The sequence below is a fragment of the Leopardus geoffroyi genome, chromosome B3, assembly GCF_018350155.1.
Source record: "Leopardus geoffroyi isolate Oge1 chromosome B3, O.geoffroyi_Oge1_pat1.0, whole genome shotgun sequence".
NCBI lineage: Eukaryota > Metazoa > Chordata > Mammalia > Carnivora > Felidae > Leopardus > Leopardus geoffroyi.
This window is the reverse complement of record NC_059337.1, coordinates 119,619,722-119,631,717: the sequence shown is the minus strand read 5'-3', so window position 1 is coordinate 119,631,717 and position 11,996 is coordinate 119,619,722. Positions and strand designations below refer to the sequence as shown.

At 52.3% G+C, this 11,996-nt stretch overlaps 1 protein-coding gene across 1 annotated transcript; it reads right to left on the bottom strand.

The window, feature by feature from the left end:
* Positions 1-1,144: 1,144 nt before the first annotated feature.
* Positions 1,145-11,665, bottom strand: VRTN (vertebrae development associated). Its single transcript, XM_045448225.1, has 2 exons — positions 11,414-11,665; positions 1,145-4,153 (listed from the first exon to the last, which is right to left on the bottom strand). The coding sequence occupies exon 2, from the start codon at positions 4,150-4,152 to the stop codon at positions 2,041-2,043; it is 2,112 nt and encodes a 703-aa protein (XP_045304181.1). The 5' UTR covers position 4,153; positions 11,414-11,665; the 3' UTR covers positions 1,145-2,040.
* Positions 11,666-11,996: the final 331 nt, after the last annotated feature.

Sequence of the window (11,996 nt, the reverse complement as noted above, 5' to 3'; positions counted from 1 at the left end):
AACCCTGTAAACCCTGATGTTTAACCAAGGGTCTGACTGAACCACCCAGGCGCCCCTCATTGCGTCTTTAAACAGATTGTAGCACCTACTATGTGCCAAGAACTAATCTTCCTACTGGGAATACAGTGTGTAAGCAAGTCAGGAAAAAGCCCCGCTTTACATGGAGCTTATATTCTAATCGCATGGGGGGTGGGGTACTCAAATAACCAAATAAACAAGAATTATCATCATAAGCACCAGAGAATTTAAAAGAATAATGCAACAGTGACTCAAACCTGAATAGTAAGGAGGCTGCCATGTAAAGATGTTCCAATGGAACAAATGGGAAGGCCCTTAAACCAAGGGTAGCATGTTCAAGACCTGAGGCAGCCAGTGTGGCTGGAGGGTGGCGGGTGAGGGCGCGAGGGCAAGAGTGGGACAAGAGGCAGGGAGAGCTAGCCAGGGGCTGGATTATGAAGGCTTTTTGTCAGGCTGTGCAAGGAATTCTAAGAGTGAAGGGAAGCCGTGGATACATCTTAGGAAAGTGAAAGAATACAATTTCACTTTAAGCGCTCTCTGGCTGCTCTGTGGAGCATGGATTGTATGGGGCAAGAGCAGAAGGAAGACGGAGAGGAGGGGGGATGTGGCAGCAGCATGAGGGGGAGGGTTCTGGGCACAGTTGGGAGTCAGCCAACAAGACCAGCTGATAGACTGGATGTGGGGGTGAAAAAAACAGAACCAAGAATGACTCCCCAAGACCATGAGGAAAGCAGCCACTGATGCCACATCCTAACAAGCTGAGGTCTGGCCTTCAAGCTCAGCCCGCTGCAGGGGGTTAGCAAAGTTAGCCACTCTGAGGCTCGAGGTGTCCTGACCCGAGCCTGGGTACATGACAAGCACTAAAGAGAATGCCTGACACAGACCTCACTTGACCCTTGTGCTGGCTGCCGGGGCACTTAGTGGGCCAGTTTTTTCCCCATGGGTAGGAGTATCTTTCCAGGCCCCACCCCCAGCTGAAGAGCACCCAAGGTCACCTCTAGATCCGATTCTAAACAGAATCCCCAGAGTAAATCCCCTCCATCCGCCAACCAAAGGGAATGTGGGAATAAGCAGTCACATCCTGGCAAAACAAATACCAGAGACCAAGGGCTATGGGCACCACATCACTTTATTTCTTTGGTTTTCCAACTCGACTCTTGGACAATGCAAATTCAGTTACTCGCCTGCCTGGCCACCGTATGGTCTCTCACTGATGGGGCACAGGCTCTGAGGAGGGACTCGACAGAAAGACAAGGGTCCCCAAGAGCCAACCAGGCTGGCAGAGGCCTGAAGCGTCCACAGCAGACGGGCCAAGCACCAGCAGAGACTCGAAGCCACCTCCCCCAGCCCCTTACCACACTCCTTGCAAGGGACAGGCCAGCACCTCCGTGATCCAGTTCAGGGCCTTCCCCTAGAGGTTCTCCCTGTATGCCCTCACGTCTCATGCTGAGCCCGGCACCCTCTCCTTTGGGGGCACCAGAGAGAAGCCACTGACCTGCTCCACATTTGATTTCTAATGTTCCTTTGGGAAACAGCTTTGAGTAAGGAGGGTGCCAACCCCCAAAAGAAACTGAAGACCCACATTCTGCTTAATGGGACAGATCGCCATGTTACAATACTTCTTCCGTCCCCAGGAAGAGCTGAAAGCATCTTTAGCTAACCAAACCCCCACCCCAAACATACAGTTTCCAACACCAGCCAGGGGGCCCAGCCAATCCACTTAAATCAAAACAAACAAACAAAAAAAAAACTAAAACCAAGACAACAATAAAAAGCAAGAATGGCAAACAACTGAAATGGAGAACGTTTCTGGTCTTGTAGCTCTCCACAGGAGACCAGAGGGCTGATTTCGGGCCCTGTCTGCCGTAGAGCCAAGAAACAACGCAAAGCTGCCCTTGGAGTCAAGGCAGACACTGTGGGAGCCAGAGCAAAGGGCATCCTGGCCAAGCCAGGCGTCAACTTAGGTCCCTGACCCTCTGCAAACGGGTCCCCTCTCCTCCCAGCCCCCTTCACACCTCCTTGTCAGCCATCAACCAGCGTGAGGCCATCATAGAGTGCCCGCTTCCACATGTAGTAGGTAGAGCGGGCAGTGAGGGGAAAGAGGGCGCTGAACTCCTTGAAGGAGGGGAAACTCTTAGACTGGAAGCGTTTCTGCAAGAACAGCTTGGCCTGGGCCTTGAACTTTGTGGTGGCGAGCATGTCCATCACCAGCACTTGGCCGTCCCTGCCGCCCACTGCCGCCTCGGTCACAGGGAGGCTGCCGTGGGGCCGGCCCTGGGCCGCGGCCCCCTCTCTGAAAGGCCCTCCCTGGGCTTTCCCCGGATCCTCTCCTGGAGAAGACCCCACCCGCGGGGGGTCTCCCACAGGAGGGGCCGTCACAGCGGTCACATCCCTGCAGGCTTCTTTCTCCTGCTTCTCCTCAGCTTCCATCCCTTCTCTGCCCAAGCTGGGGGCCTGCATCTGGAATTTGGACAGGCTTCTGGGCCAACTCCGCGCAAGACTCTTCCAGACCCAGAAGGTAGAGGGCGACAGGCTGGGGTAGCGGAGGCGGAAGCGACAGAAAGGGAGGTGCCCGCTCAGCACCTGCTTGCGGGCAGCCCTGCGCAGACGCCTCTGCCAACGGGACAGGGGCACCTTTGGGGGCAGGAGCTCACGGGGGGCGGGCGGTCCCCCCGCAGTCGCTTGGCCCGGCCCCTCTCCCACCTCACCCTTCCAAGGGAGCAGGGCCTCCTCCGGAACAGACGCTGGCTGGGGAGCCCCGGCCGTGGAGAGGGCCGGCGCCGGCTTGAAGCCGGGGTTCCTTCGGAGGGCCTTCCGGCGCCAGTTGTAGTAGGTGGACCGCGAGATGCCGGGGAACCTGCGTTTGAAGCAGCGATAGGGTACCAGCGTGTTCAGGGAGATGCAGTGCTCCAGGTACAACTTGGCCCGCTGCATTAAGATCATGCCAGGGCTCGACACGGCCAGCGACGAGCATCCCAGCCCCTTGGCGATCTGCTCGTCCGGCAGCTTCTCCAGCTCCTCCAGCACCTGCACCTCCTTGGGGGCCAGGGCCTGGCAAGTGCCAGAGCCCAGGAGCTCTTGCTTCCAGGCGTAATAGGTGGAGCGGGAGATCTCGGGGAACCTCTGGAGGAACTGCTGCAGCGGCACGACGCCCCCGCGGTGGAAGCTGTCCTGCAGGAAGTGCTTGGCGGAGAAGCGCGTGGCCACCTTCTGCCGGTGCTCCTGGGACTGCCGCCGCCAGCGGTAGAAGGTGCTCTTGGTGACGCTATAGCGCTCACAGAGGTGGGAGTAGCTGAGGCCGGGCTCCTGGTTGAGCAGCGCCAGGGTCTTGGCGGGTGGCGGCAGCGGGGCCAGGGCTGGAGGCGCGGGGGGCAGGCCGGGGTCACTTTCGGCCTCCACCTCCTCCAGCCCCACCACGGGGGCAAAGTACTGGTGGCGGAAGAGGTGGCTGGTGAGGGGCTGGCCGGCCCACATGATGTGCAGCGTGGCGGGCACGTGGTCGCAGCGGCGGGGCCGGATGACGCGGTTAAAGTAGGGCCGGATCTTGAGGTTTCGCATGGGGTAGATGGAGTAGATGTTGCGCCGCAGGACGGAGGCGAGGGCGTACAAGTGCCACACGTTGGAGAAGCTGTTGGGGAAGCAGGTGGCCTTGACATCCGCGTCGAAGATGGCCTCCAGCGTGGCGGATGGCAGGCTGGTCATCTCGGGGGATTCCTCAGAGCGCAGGGAGTAGCGCACGGCTTGCAGCATCACCTTGGAGTCGATCATGCCCTGGAGGTAGTAATGCCGGTGCAGCAGCATCTCCACCACCGTGCGGGCCCGCAGCTCCAGGCTGAAGCCGGCATCGCCCCACAGCAGCACGCTGGCGGCCTCGAACAGCAGGCTGCCCTCGCCTCTGCACACCAGCGGCAGCATGTTCCGGGGAGCGTCCTCCGGGTACAGGCTCAGCGCCACGGAGTCCACCTCCAGCACCTGGGGGCCGGAACCCCCCTCTCGGCACGTGGGGAGGGTGAAGGACGACAGGACTTGCTTGGCCTCCAGAGCAGCACCCACGAGACCCTCCAGGCCCTCGGACTCCACGGCCTCCTGCAGCTCCTGAAGCACCTGGTGTACCAGCTGCTCCCGAGACGTCATCCTGCCAGGACAGAGGGCAGAGTCAGGACAAGGTGCCCAGAGACCCAGCGATGGTGTCCTGCACCTTCTCCCCAAGGAGAGTGCCCACCCACTCCCATTCCCCCAGAGGCTGGGGGTAACAGCTAAGGGCCTCCCGGGGGTTAGTCACTCCCCAGCCAGCGTCTGTTCCGGAGGAGACCCTGCTCCCTGGGAAGGGTGAGGTGGGAGAGCGGCCAGGAAAAGCAACTCGTCTCTGCAGCCTGGCTTTTGATAGTAGCTTGAGCAAGTCACTTAAGCTCTCCATTATTCTGGTTCCTTTTCTGGTAAAACGGGATGATTAGAGTATCCACCTTATACAGTTAGTGTGGGCATAAAAGAGACAATGAAAGTAAGGAGATATGTAGGTACACACACACACACACACACACACACACACACACACACACACACTCATCTTTAGACAGTGCCCGGCACACAGGGAAGCACTACAGAAGCATTAGTTAACATTACACAGTACATATTTTATAGTACAGCCATAAAGGTTGTACCTCTGTACCTGTTCAAAGACTTACAGTCTCAAAGAGCTACAATTGGTCTGCCTTTCCCTAGATCAGTGCTTCTCAAAGTATGGTCCATGGACCCTTGGGGTTCCCGGAGACTTTTTCAGGGCGTCTGCAAGGTTTTTTTTTTTTCTAAGTTTATTTATTTTGAGAGAGAGAGAGCGCACCATCGTGGAAGGAGTAGAAAGAGGGAGAATCCCAAGCAGGTTCCGTGCCATGAGCGCACAGCGCAACGTGGGGCTCGAACTCACGGAAAGGAGAGATCATAACCTGAGCCAAAATCAAGAGTGGGACACTTAACCGACTGAGCCATCCAGGTGCCCCATGGGGTCTGCAAGCTAAATTATTTTCAGAACACTAAGATATATTAAGATAACTTAACACGAAGATATTATTTGCCTTTTTCATTGTGTTAATGTTGGAGTAAAACTGTGGTAACAGCATGAATCATGCTATGCTAGCAGTCATGTTCTTCACCACCATGTACTCAGGGAGAAAAAAACCAAAAGGCTGGTGTCACTCAAGAATGTCCTTGATGGGGGCGCCTGGGTGGCTCAGTTGATTGACTTTGGCTCAGGGTATTATCTGATGGTTGAGGGCATGATCTGATGGTCCGTGGTTCGAGCCCTGCTTCAGGTTATGTGCTGACAGCTCAGAGCCTGGAGACTGCTTCAGAATCTGTGTCTCCCTCGCTCTCTGCCCCTCCCCCCGCTCGTTCTCATTCTCATTCTGTCTCTCTCTCTCTCTCTCTCTGTCTCTCAAAAATAAACGTTAAAAAAAAATATCCTCGACGAAGCAGTAAAGACTTTTATTTGTATTTAATCACAACCCTTAAATACATGACTTTTCAATTTGGGGAGTGGCAAAGTGGGGAATACTCATTTCTGCTGCACACTGAATGTCTCACATGACAATTGTTTGGTTTATAGGATCAACCAGCCGCTTTTATCATGGAATATCACTTTTACTTGAAAGAAAAATTGAGACATTACTCATTTAGATTTGGGTATATTGGGCAGACATCTTCTCAAAAATGAATAAGGTGAGCCTGTCACTTCAAAGAAAACTGTTGACAATTTGCTGCCAGTGAAATTTGGGGCTTTCATTTGGAAACTAGAATTTTGGGAAAACCTGTTTCCACTACAGTGAGCTTGACAGCTTCCCAATACCTAAAGACTTTACTGATGAAATCAGTAGTGACACTAACAAATGTAACTTTTCATCCTATATAATGGAATTGTCAACATTTGAAGATCTACATCAATCAATGAACTGTATTTCCCCAAAAAACAATGGGTGATGTTACAAAGTCACATACAAGTAAAAGATCCAGTCAAAGCATAAAAGAAAACAATGGACTTTAACGTACAAAAACTTCACGGATATTGTTTCAGTTTCTACATCATAACTAAGCTTTAAGGAACTGCTACTTGTCAAGTGTTGGTGTAGTTATCAAAGAATATCCACTGAACAAGCTATCGAAATACTCTTCCTTTTTCCATCCACATATCTGGCCAAAGTTGGATTTCTTCAAAAACTACCAAAACAATTTATCACAAGAGATCAAACAGAGATGGATAGGAGAATATCTTTGAAACTAGATAGTATGTGGGTGCCTGGGTGGCTCAGTCAGTTAAGCATCCGACTTCAGCTCAGGTCACGATCTCGCCATTCATGGGTTCAAGCCCTGCGTCGGGTCGGGCGCTGTGCTGACGGCCCAGACCCTGGAGCCAGCTTCGGATTTTGTGTCTCCCTCTCTCCCTCTGGCCCTCCCCTGCTCGCACTCTCTTTCAAAAATAAATAAACATTTAAAATTTTTTAATTAAAAAAAAAATAAACTAGATAATACAGAGATTTAAAAACATGTCAAGGGGCGCCTGGGTGGCGCAGTCGGTTAAGCGTCCGACTTCAGCCAGGTCACGATCTCGCAGTCCGTGAGTTCGAGCCCCGCGTCGGGCTCTGGGCTGGTGGCTCAGAGCCTGGAGCCTGTTTCCAATTCTGTGTCTCCCTCTCTCTCTGCCCCTCCCCCATTCATGCTCTGTCTCTCTCTGTCCCCAAAATAAATAAACGTTGAAAAATAAAAAATAAAAAATAAAAACATGTCAAAGAATATGCACCCTTCTCACTATATCTTTTCTATTCTGGAAAAGTCATTTTTCACAAAAATGTGTTATCCGTTGCTGGGTCATGGGGCTGTTTCAGAAATATTTTCTAAATTCCCCAGTTTTAATTTGGAATACAATACACGTGGTAGATATAACCAATATACATAAAAGGTCTTCAGGGTCCTCAAGTTTTAAAGAGCACACATGGGTCCTGAGACCGAAAAACTTGCAAACTACTACCCTAGAGAAAAGAGCTTTCCAAAGGGATGGAAGCCTACTCACTGTGCTAACACAGGTCTAATAATTAGGATCTATCAAGCATTTAGTATTTTCCAGGCACTGTCCTCAGCCTGACAGCCATGTTTTAGAGTAGGCACTACCCTCACCCCCAATTCAGAGGAGAGACACCTGAGAAAATCCAACTCAGGCTCACGTGCCGTAGGTCATACAAATGGTGTGGCCACTACCAGGGCTTGAGCCCCAGATGCCTTAGGGTCTGTGATCCATCTCCATTTTAAACTACCAGCCACCTTGGGGCGCCTGGGTGGCGCAGTCGGTTAAGCGTCCGACTTCAGCCAGGTCACGATCTCGCGGTCCGTGAGTTCGAGCCCCGCGTGAGGCTCTGGGCTGATGGCTCAGAGCCTGGAGCCTGTTTCCGATTCTGTGTCTCCCTCTCTCTCTGACCCTCCCCCGTTCATGCTCTGTCTCTCTCTGTCCCAAAAATAAATAAACGTTGGAAAAAAAAAAAAAAAGGAAAGAAAAAATAAATAAACTACCAGCCACCTTTTCCACACAAACATCATCCTAATTACTGGTACATTTTCAGCGTTGCCTTGCAAAGCAAAGTAATATTCCTTTTCCCGCACTGCTTTTAAATTAAAAAGGAGACCATTGTCCGCTCTCAGATCTTTGCTCTCAGAGACTGATAAATTGCTTGAGGTTAGCCTTAGGTCTAAACACTGCGTTTGGGTCTATACAATCTGTCAGCTCATCACACTGCACACTCAAAGGGGGTGTGCTTGAGTGCAAATGATGGTTCAGTGAAGTTTTGGAAAGAAGTCTGTAAAGCACCAAAGGAGTGCCAACAGAATTTTACCGGACAATCATAAAAAAGCAAGCTTTTCAAAAATTAGTAATCAGGCACGCCTGGCTGGCTCTGTTGGGAGAGAATGTGACTCTTGATCTCGGGGTTGTGAGTTTGAGCCCCATGTTGGGCAGAGAGTCCTTTCAAAAAATAAATAATTTTTTTTAAAGTTAAAAATTAGAATCCCCTTTGGGTAAAATTTCTTGGCTGTCGATTTTTTTTTTTAATTTTTTTTTTTCCTTCAACGTTTTTATTTATTTTTGGGACAGAGAAAGACAGAGCACGAACGGGGGAGGGGCAGAGAGAGAGGGAGACACAGAATCGGAAACAGGCTCCAGGCTCTGAGCCATCAGCCCAGAGCCTGACGCAGGGCTCGAACTCACGGACCGCGAGATCGTGACCTGGCTGAAGTCGGACGCTTAACAGACTGCGCCACGCAGGCGCCCCTAGATTTTTTTTTTAAATGTGTATGCTGTGACAGATCTGGTCTAACCTCTCACCAAATTTCAATTTTTACCATACCATTTGACCCCGGAGTGGTGCTTTTAATCCGTTCGTCTTGTGTGTACTTTATGTTTACCTTTCAGGGGCGCCTGGGTGGCTCAGTCGGTTAAGTGTCCGACTCTCGATTTTGGCTCAAGTCATGATCTCGCGTATCTTGAGATGAGGACCCCAGTCAGGCTCGGCTGACAGCACAGAGCCTGCTTGGGACATTCTTGCTGTCCACCAACCCTACCCCCCCCCAACCCCCCCCCCAACCCCTGCCCTGCCCGCTTGCTCTCTCTCTTTCTCTCAAAATAAATAAATCCTTAAAAAATAAAAAAAAAAAAAAAACATTAGTTTTCATTCAACTCAGGAAATAATGTCATATCAATCCTTGGTAACATACGCGAGAAAAAGCTGAGCCCTGAAAAATAAACTGTCTACACAGAAGAGCTTTTTCATTCTGGCAGACAACAAAGATGCTTGAGTTTTTTTTCTTACAGGTCACGGGAATAACGCGCTGTACAGCTGCCTAGACATGAGCACTCTGCTAGATGCTTCGCCAACAAAATCATGCAAACAGCCACCGCTTACTTACACTTACTATGTGCATCTAATTAGGTAATGCAACCAAAATCTCAGAAAAAATAAGGGGACAATTAATTTAAACTGCGTGGGTGATTCTTCCTGCCCTTCCTCTCAAGTCTCTTTTCCTGAGCAACACCACGTTCCGTCTGGTGGTTACAAGCTTCTGTGGGCTTCACGAGGGGTGAGCGTTTTTAGAAGTCATTTTGTTTCTGTGTGGGTCTCACCTTCCCCCCACGTGAACTACGATTCCACACCTGTACCATTGCTAGGATGGCTATTCTTAGTTCACACCTGGGGAAATGGAGGCTTGGGGGTTAAATAACTTTCCCAAGACCACACAGCTATTAAAGCTATAAAACTTAAGCAATCTGACTCCAGAGTGCCCCTCCTAACCACTGTAATTTCGCCACCCAGGGGAATATATCACCCAAAATGCTTATGAGCCGAAGGATCTAGGAACCCATGGATTCTTGGAGCTCTGAGACAAATCTGGCCATTTTACAGATAAGGGAACTGAGGTCCAGAAAGGTGAAGACAACTGGCCTGCACTCAAGCAGCAGTATCCAGATCTCTCCCAACAAAATGTCCAAATATACCACACTTCCTTCTGCACAAACCCCACCCCTCCTCCTACCCACTCTTCCCCACCTCAGTCTCAGTCCCACCCAGCTCCACTCCGCCCAACCTCATTCGCCCAATCTCATCCTCTTCCTCTTCCCCAAAGAGGTAAGAGGAGATATGAGTAGGGACTACCCCACTTCTGTTTTCCTCAAAAGCTTACTGAGAAAAAGCAGCTCCCTGGAGAGGCTCTGCACCCCACATCCATTCAGGAAGGTCTGGACTACCAGGAGCGGACAGTGCGGAAAGGCCAGAGGCCCTACGGGAAAGCCAATCATCCTTAAGTAGACAATTGGTTGATGGGGTTCAGGTGCAACAGTCTCTTCCACAATGGCTCTCTGGGAGTGCAACGCAAGGCCGAGCTGGCGAACGCCAGGTGCGTTCGTGGAATGAGGTGCGCAGAGAGTGAGAGCTAATCTATGGGCTTGGCTCAACTGGCCCCCCTGACCCCACAACTCTGGGAAGGGATCGGAGAAGGTATGAAACCGAGGAGGCTTACAGGGGCTCCCCTGGCTTGAAGTTGGAAGGAGATAAAACAGGGTATCCAGAAAGCATCCCGCCGGCATCCTAGTGCTTAGGAAGGGCTCTGGAGCCAAGGAATAAATGAAGGGACACTGTCAACTCTGCAAGAGACCTAAAGCCTCACCTTCACCAAAGGCAGCTTTCCTCCTCCCTCCATCTCCTTATTTCAAGCATACGGGGTCTCAGAGCCCAGGTCTGGCCTCTGTCCCTCCCATTTTAGGAGGAGTCGGCCAGGGTTCTAGGCAGGGTAAGGGAACGAAGGGCCAGGAATCTGCGAACACAATACTGGCTTAAGTCTCCTCTGGCCTCTAGAGCAGTCTCCTTCCCTGCCAGCCTCATCCTAGGCTGTGTTTGCTCACCAAGGACCCCGTGTTCTCCCCATCCCCTCTTTTCTCCCCATTCCTCATAAAGTTGGCTCTGCAGTCTCTACAGTCAACCAGGCCCAACAAGGAGCAGACACTGCCACTCAGCAGGCAGGCCTCAACACTCAGCAAGACCGGATAAGACCATGGTAAACCAGCTGGCATCTCACCTGGCCTGGCTCCGCGCCTCTCTGGCCTGCCCTCCCAGCTGGCCAGGATATGTCCCTGGCTGGAGGGAGCGCCAGCCATCTTGGCTCCTTCCCTGGTGGTCAGAAGGCCCAGCAGGGCACAGGCGGCCACGGGGGCTGGCTGGGGTCAAGCAAGTCCATCAGCTGTGACTTCCCAAGGAACCTCCCACAACCAAGGGTAACGGGAGTGCCTTCGGGCACCGGGGTGGGCCTGAAGCCACCAAGCCAACCGAGTCTGGGGAGTTCGGGAGTTCCCAAATTTAGTAGCTCCAGTGGACCACGTGTCTGGAGAGGTAGAGGGGGAGTGTGGCCCACCAGGGGAAGCAGTGCAGGCCAATAGTCGCCCCTCAGGATGCCAGGAGGCAATGGGTGGCTGGGGAGCAAGCTGGCTGGCCCCGGGCTTCTGAAACAAGGGATCCGACCCGGGAAGCTCTGAGAGCCTGGGGAGGGGCCGAGGACGGACGATAGTGTAGGGTGGGGAGGGGAGATAGGCCGGCGGGTGGGGGTGGGGATGGGGCTGGAGGTGGGGGTGGGGAGAAAGAACTTGAAACAATGCCTCACTTCCCCCCTCCACACACACACACACACACACACACACACACACACACACACACACAAACACTCACACAAGCTTGCAGCATCTTCCCAGAGTCACTCTTTGACCCTTGGGTCCTTTTTTTGGCCCAAGGCCAGCCCTCACTCCCCTGGGGCCTCCAAGCCGCGCAGGGCACCCACTCTTCCTCATTTTGAGGAAACTTCCTAGTTTACTGACCTCGAGGGTGGCCCAGAGCCCTGGGGGCGTCCACTTCTTCCTCCAGCTTCCAGCTTGGGACATTTAAGTCACCCTGCGGCAGCGTCGCCAGCCGAGCGCTACTCTCACTCCAGAACTGGCTTCGTATCTGTAGTGGACCATTGAGCATGGACCGTCTACAGCCAACTGGCCGGTGGAGAAGAGGCTTAAGCCACTCCCCCCAGGAAATCGCCCACCCTCAAGTGCTCTGGTCCCAAGATGAAAGAAGTGCAAATTCGGGGGTCACTTCCAATGGTAAAGTGATAGCAGCTATTGTCTCCTCCGCTCTACCCAGCTGGGCGCGTTAAAGCGCCCAGACCTAGTTCTGAAACAGACCCCAATCTGCCCAGGGAAAACTTGAAAGAAAGTTGAAAGATTTCCAAAGAGTTTGGGGCGGGGGAGGGGCTGGGGAGGTTTAGATAGAAAGACCTAAGGAAGAAAGTCTATGGCCAGGCTTGAGGATAGGGATAGGGGAGCATAGCTGGAGCCCAGAAACTGGCCTTGGATGAGTGCGTAGACTTTGGGGCTTTCTGAACCTGCAAGATGTTTCTCTTCCTGAGGCAGT